The sequence below is a fragment of the Buceros rhinoceros genome, unplaced genomic scaffold (genome assembly GCF_000710305.1).
Source record: "Buceros rhinoceros silvestris isolate BGI_N320 unplaced genomic scaffold, ASM71030v1 scaffold7551, whole genome shotgun sequence".
Lineage (NCBI taxonomy): Eukaryota > Metazoa > Chordata > Aves > Bucerotiformes > Bucerotidae > Buceros > Buceros rhinoceros.
Genome location: NW_010392522.1, coordinates 91,815 through 98,575, shown reverse-complemented (window position 1 = coordinate 98,575; position 6,761 = coordinate 91,815). Strand labels below are relative to the sequence as shown.

Here is a 6,761-nt window from a genome sequence, read left to right as displayed (position 1 = left end):
GCCTGTTATCACCCGAACTACAAATAACTGGGGAATAATCTAGGGGAAATGTAAGTGGCTCTTGTTCTTAAAGTCCTCTGGCACTCCAGGCATTATCACTGCCGATCTTTTTTCATAGCGCATCAAACTCTTATGCTATGTCCTATACACTGTCCTAGGGCTTAATGTTCTTCATCCGTGCCAGTGTTTTGCTCAAGGTGCGAGGTGGGGGGGGAGAGGGGGAGAGAGAAAAAAAAGTTTGTGCTCTACTTCTCCTAATGATACCTTATTTTGTAATTACTAAAAGCATCACAGTCCTTAGACAGCTGCTGACATACGGAAAATGAGGTCCTTGAAACTGTTTGTTTCATCATATTTTAAGAATTAATACCTTAGGTCATGTTAATCAGTTTCTGATATATGTTGTTTTCAAAATGCACTTCGGGGAAGAAAATGCTGGATATGACTAATAATAATGATACGAAATTTCTTTGTTATACATCTGACTCCAAATGAGAACGTTACCAAAGTGCTTTGCTAACTTAACTATTTAGGAAGCCTTAAGTAAAAAATAAATCCACCTCATTCAGTGAAACAGAACATTCTCTTTTTTCCAAGCGAAAGAGTTCGAATTTATTAATTTTGGAGCTATATTTTAAACCGAGTGTCAGCCCCTGCTAGATGACTGCATGATAAGTGTCCTGAAACTTCAGGAAAAGGCACTAAATTTTTCACAGCATTTGTGTTTCATTTTCAGTGTAATAAAAATATGGTGCCCTTTTAATAATGAATAATAGATCTCCTGGTATGATTTACATGTGTGGATTAAATGTCATGTTTGAAAAGTTGCTGGTTTATTCATATTGAATTTCCCTCAAGTAAAACAAAATGGTACCCAGCTACTGTCATAATAGTGCTAGTGCCTTGCCACACCGGTACATAAATATTAACCAGCTGATAGACTCTTTAAAAAAACTCTGCAGCTCTGTGAACTGTTCTGGCAGCAGCAATGGCTTCAGATGCACGTGCACTGATTTATCACTCTCTTGAGTTCCAGGTACTTTGGGGAAAATGCGCAGCACTAGCGCTCACCTACTCCTAGAGCTCGCGGGGGGTTTTGTGCTGAAGTGCTGGTTTGGGGAGGCTGGCACAGAATGAGGACCAGTGCCCAACAGGGGCAGCGGGACTGGGGGCAGAGAGCAGCTCGGGGAGCCCCGCGCTGACACAGCTGTCCCTGTGTCTCCACAGCAGTGCTGTCCCAGGGGACAGGGCGGCTTCGTGAATGGTTTTTTAAATGTGCTCTTTGCAGTAGCTGAAAATCTCCTGTATGAAATTCCCCTTCTGTGAAAAAACTTGCTTCCAAACAGGCAGTATTTTTTCCTGGAAAAAAATTCTAGAAATGTAATTTAGTGTAAATACTTGAAATAGAAGCATCTTCCTTAAAGGGCTATTCTCTTAATAGACAAAACTTGCGATGTACAACAACAGAATATTTTGGTCCTGATAATTGAAATTGTCCCTGAAAATGTTGGGTTGGGTGGGGTTTTTTTGGTTTGTTTTTTTTTTAGTAGAAGCATTTTAGCCACACACTTTTTTTCCCATTGAAGCCTATGAATATTTTGACTCAAAAGTGAGGATTTTTTCTTATTGTGATTTTTTCATACAACTATATAAACGTTTACTGAACTAACAGAAGGAAAACTAACTAAAAAAACCCCCAATATGACACTTTTTCTGAGCAAAATTAGACTTCCAATACCAAAAGTCATTTGTTCTCTTCAAGTCCTCATTAAGCTGAAAAAATGTCATCTGGGCTTGCTACACTGGGACAAGGATCCTATGGAGTAAGAGACGCTCCTTTAAATACACTGTGGAAAAAAAACGTTTACTGACTGTAGTATGATCTTGGCCACTGTGAGACAGCAATAAGGAAATTATATTCAAAAAAATCCTTGGTCTAGTCTGCACCTGTCCGCAGTCACAGCTGTGCAGGTGCTGCCAAGGACAATCTAGCTGCATAACTGCCTTACTAGATGCACAGTACACATCTCGTCTCCTTCTCTCTCCTCCTCTTACTCAACTTTCATTCCAGACCAGAGAAAAATCAGGCGGTGCAAGAGTGTATGGAAAGTTTAAGAACAAAGCTGCTTTACCGGCAGGGTTAACCTACTGCATTTTTTGAATCTCAGCTTGAGTTCACATTCAGTTTGTGTTGTAACATAGGACAAGCTTCAAAACAGCTCTTGCTTCACCTAAACCAGGCAGCATTAACCCATCTAAGTCTAGAGTCCCCTTGCATAAACGAAATATATGGAAAAGTCTTTGAAATGCTGCACCTAAAACAAGCCCCCTTCAGATCATGTTGTTAGTGGCTGTTCCTAAATCCCAGAGCCATTTGGAACAGATTTTATCACAATGCAAAGCGTTTGTACATGTTTTGTCCATAATAAAGAAAAAAAAAATTACTTGTGTGACTGTTTGGCCTTATGAAAGCCAAATAAATTTCAGCTGGAGCTATTAGAAGCCACTGTCTAGTATGTAGTGAGAGGTTATTGCAGGAGGTAGGTTGACAAACTAAAAAGGAGGACAGTGAAGGAGGGGAGAGAAGGGAAGCTGGCAAGCTGGAGCAAAGAACATTGATTAATGAACAAAAAACATTTTTGAAAGGTCGGGTGCGCAAGTCAGACTAGCCCTGAGGCAGGTCTAACTTACATGACCAGCACTTTCTGTACGCAGCAGGTAACCCATGCTGACACCAACTTTGCCGACATGACAGGGTTATTATTTTTGGAAGGATGTAGTGTTCTGGAACAATTTCTCTAATATATTAGTTAAAACTGAGCTTTCCTTCAACATCAGGCATTATGTCTTCATTTTCACCGTGTTTACACCAAGCTCCTATCGCTATTCTGGCCAACAAAAACAAAAGCTTATTCTTTGTTTTTGAGCACTTGTCTTTTCTCCCTATAATATATCCCAGGGCAGCACTGATGCATGTAGGAGTGTGTTCAGACCCAGAGGCTCCTCTGGGGCTCTCCGCAAAGACCTCACTATGGATGCTAAGTTTTGCAGTAGATCTAACCACCTGAAGTCTAAGCTTTGACTCATCTCAGCACAGATACCAAGGATTTCTTTTGAAACAAACCTTAAGGTTATGGGCCAAGACCAAGGTGGAAGAACAGAAAGGTAGAATCGTTCAGGGTACAACACCTACATCTTCAAAATGAACAGGGTGTCCTCTGGACAACCTCTGTGAGACTCAAAGAGGCCTTTAAAGCAAACTCTGGAAACGTGGTAAAACTACCAAGCATTTCTCTCAGACCTCTGGATGAAGCATAACAACCACCTCTAAGTTTATGGAGCTGCCTGTGCAACTCAGAGACACTAACAGAAGGACAAGCACCGGACTTTGCACGTATTTCTCACAAATCTGTGTCAGAAGTTCCTTTGTGTTGAGGAGAAGCTGGACGGAACGTGGGTCAATATGAACTAGTTCTTGCTTAGCACCAAGAACAGAGATGTGCAGTTTTGAACTCGGGCCATTCCCCAGGTAGGAGAAAAAGCAGCAGGCGAGATCCAGGGGAAACGTGATGCTGAAAGCAAGAGGCAGAGCACGTACTGCTCAAACTGCCCGTAGTCATCTGCCTTCAATGAAGCCTGAGAAGACATTACTTCGTCTTCAAGTCAGGATTGCAGGATGCTTTCTGGAATCCCAGCTGAGGGATTCCTCTGACAGACATATGTATTTAACATCGTGTGACAGTCACATTCACAGTTTCTCTCTATACAGGTGATTCTTTTCATAGCAAAAGCTGTATTTATGGCCGCTGATCATTACCCATTACAGAAGATAAACAATTAAAAAGCAGAAAACGTGACTTTATATATCCCAAGCCCAATCACTGAGATGATCTGTCCACGAGGATCTGAAAGTACCGGTGCCGTGCATAGAGACTGCGTTATCTGAAAGCTCTTTGGGGTAGGAACTGTCTGTGCTGTATCTACACGTTTCACACAACGGACAGGGTGGAGGAGGAAATCTACCGTTCAGGTCATACTGCAAAATAAATAATTGAAAATGGAAAAGGCTCTCCTCCTCATTCTACCAATGCCTCATAACACACACACACACACACAAAGCCACCCACGCTGAGCGAGATGGGGGTTGTTTTTCAAGCCGTAAAGAAGGTCTCATGTGCCAGAGAGTTTATCCGAGACCAATGTTTCAACCAGCACCAAGCATTAGCTACAACACTGAGCAACTGACACACAACAATCCTGCCACGCACAGCATGCTTAGGCAGGAAAATATGAGTGCCTCAGTTGTGAAAGACAGAACAGAGCCTCAAGTGTTTGGGCTCCTTCCAAAATAATCCAAATGCTGCTTTTTTGGCAAATGGGGGTCAATGGAGCTAAAAACTCACAGAAGGATTTGGGCATTCATGTGTTTATATACACCCACTCGTTCATTTATTATTCTAAAGCTACTTTACAGAAATCAAATTACATAGCTGACAAGCTGCATAGATAAGAGAGAATAAAAGTAAGATTTAAAATTAGCTGACAACACTATATGATGTAGTGTATATTTGGCACTTTTAGAGTGAGTGATGAGGGTTAACCTAGGGGAAAAAAAATTGCACCTTCCTAAATTGCACCTTAAATTATTAAATAAATTATGAACATGATGGAATGCATTAAATATATAAGCCTGAAGGAGAAAAGGGGGATGCGTTTTAACTTCCAAAGCAAAGACAGCATATTCAAGAAGCGTTGCTCACGGTCTGGATACTTTGTCCAAAGTAGATTTCGGTGTTGTAGAAGTTTCCGTCGTGACTAACAGACAGCGTCGTCCTGGCCTGAGGCTGCTCCTTCAGTTTGAGCCACTCCAGCAACCCACCCCCCAAGCGTCTGAGAACAGAAACTTTGAGGGCGTAGCGGCCTTTAGGAACCTTATCTTTGACTCCCCTCAGGCATTTGACGTGAATTTCTATCGGCTGCGGCATCCTGGAGCAGTCAACCTAGGGAGGAGGCTCTGAGTTACTGACCGGGGTTGAGTTGACTTGAACCATACAATTAGCAAGGACAAATTTCCTAAAGAAAATAACTACCAAAAAGGAGACAACATGCTGCTTGTTCAACCCGCAATTACCTATTGCTGAGGATCTGTAATTAGGGAGGTCAAAAGCCAGAGAGATGGCAGATAAAAAAAATAACACAAATGCTAGTAATGAAATGTTTGGCATCCTTGGCGGGGGAGGTGGAGCTGTGGAAGTATGACACCAGAAGCCATTACTCGGCCATAATAAGGCAGAATTAATTGGAAAACACTTTCAAAAATATAGCACGCTCTGCAAGACAGGCACGATACGTGATGTGAGGAGCAGGCTGCAGGCGCGGAGTGAAAGGTGGGGCCGGCCATGCTTCTCCACTAATTATTAACCTTGCCAAAGCTATTAGTGCTGTGTAACATGCAGACTATCCTTTCACCTTCCGATTATCATATAATCAGACTCTCTTAAAAACAGGAACCAAAGTGCAACACGTGTAGAGTTTAACAACAGCTCCCTACAGGCACCTTTATTCCAAGTCCAGACAAAAGGCTGGACTGCTGCTTGCTGTTGACAAGACCTTGTCTGACTCAGAGGGTGTTTAGGATGGAATCATCGCTGTGCTGCATTTTCAGAAATACCTTCCGATCCTCAAAGGTCTTGCCCAAGTAAAGGCAGAGGGTCTGACCAAATGCCATCAGGGAGTTCCAGTTTGACTCTGGTGTTGACTTCAATGGATAAAGTTCCTTCCGTGATAACTAATTACTTAGTGCTTCCAAATCAGCAATGATTATTTTTTTCTCCCTAAGGTATCAACTTCTTCCATTAATTTTGGAAAAACCACTCGTGCCAGGTCGTGGCCTTCCAATACGATGTGATACACGAGGCCATGGCCCACTTCAGGATCGAATGGCTACCTTGACTATTAGCTTCAGTAGTCTCAGTTTCAGCCTACAGAAGCTCATAATCTCTCCTTTAATCCTGCCTTGGATTTATTTTGGAAGAGATACCATATTTCCATATAGATAGAAAGCTTCTGGAATTAAATTAAGCAGTTAAATAAACAGCCAAATTTTGTTAAACTTCTTTTGTTTCTCCACACAAACCATACTTAACAACTAATCTGAATAACAATTATTTTCAGCTTAATTAGAAAATCTTAATTAACAATGAAGATTTAACCTTAATATTTTTGGTTTCTGAATCATATATAAAAAAATTAACATTATGTGAATAAATAAGACAATCTTTTTAAACCTCAAGGCAGGATTACTGATGCAGGCAGGCTTCGTTATTAAACACATTCTAAATTAAACGCCTCTATGAATTTTATACTGAAATATATTGTGATAGTTTTGCATGCCAAATGTGACATTTTGTATTTTAGATTCATCTTCTGTAGTAATTTTGGAAATGTCATACAAACAAAGATTTTGTCATTTACCAATGGAATTACTATGCATGGCCGGTTAGCCATCTCTTTTCTGGCTCTTCTGGTTGTTTCAAGTCAGCAAGCCATAAAAAATCTTTATCTCTCTGAAACACAGCAATTTGGAAGATAATCGAATAGTGACTGGGGGGCAGAAACGCCAGTCTGAGGAATTATACCACAATCTCTCTTGCATTTACAACCTTCCTCAAAGCGAGTGTCAGTCGAGTAGGAAAAGGAGATAGAAGATTCATCATATTTCAAGCCTGTCTCATTTGCATGGTGGCATAGCTGTCTCATCT

The 6,761-nt window shown here is 41.1% G+C and overlaps 1 protein-coding gene across 1 annotated transcript in view; it reads right to left on the bottom strand.

Annotated features, from left to right (window-relative positions):
* The window catches only part of LOC104500802, a 191,199-nt gene that overhangs the window by 145,262 nt on the left and 39,176 nt on the right, over positions 1–6,761 (bottom strand). Inside the window, exon 9 of the mRNA XM_010144518.1 lies at positions 4,761–5,000. Coding sequence (XP_010142820.1) covers positions 4,761–5,000 — 240 coding nt within the window. The remainder of the gene's footprint in view (positions 1–4,760; positions 5,001–6,761) is intronic.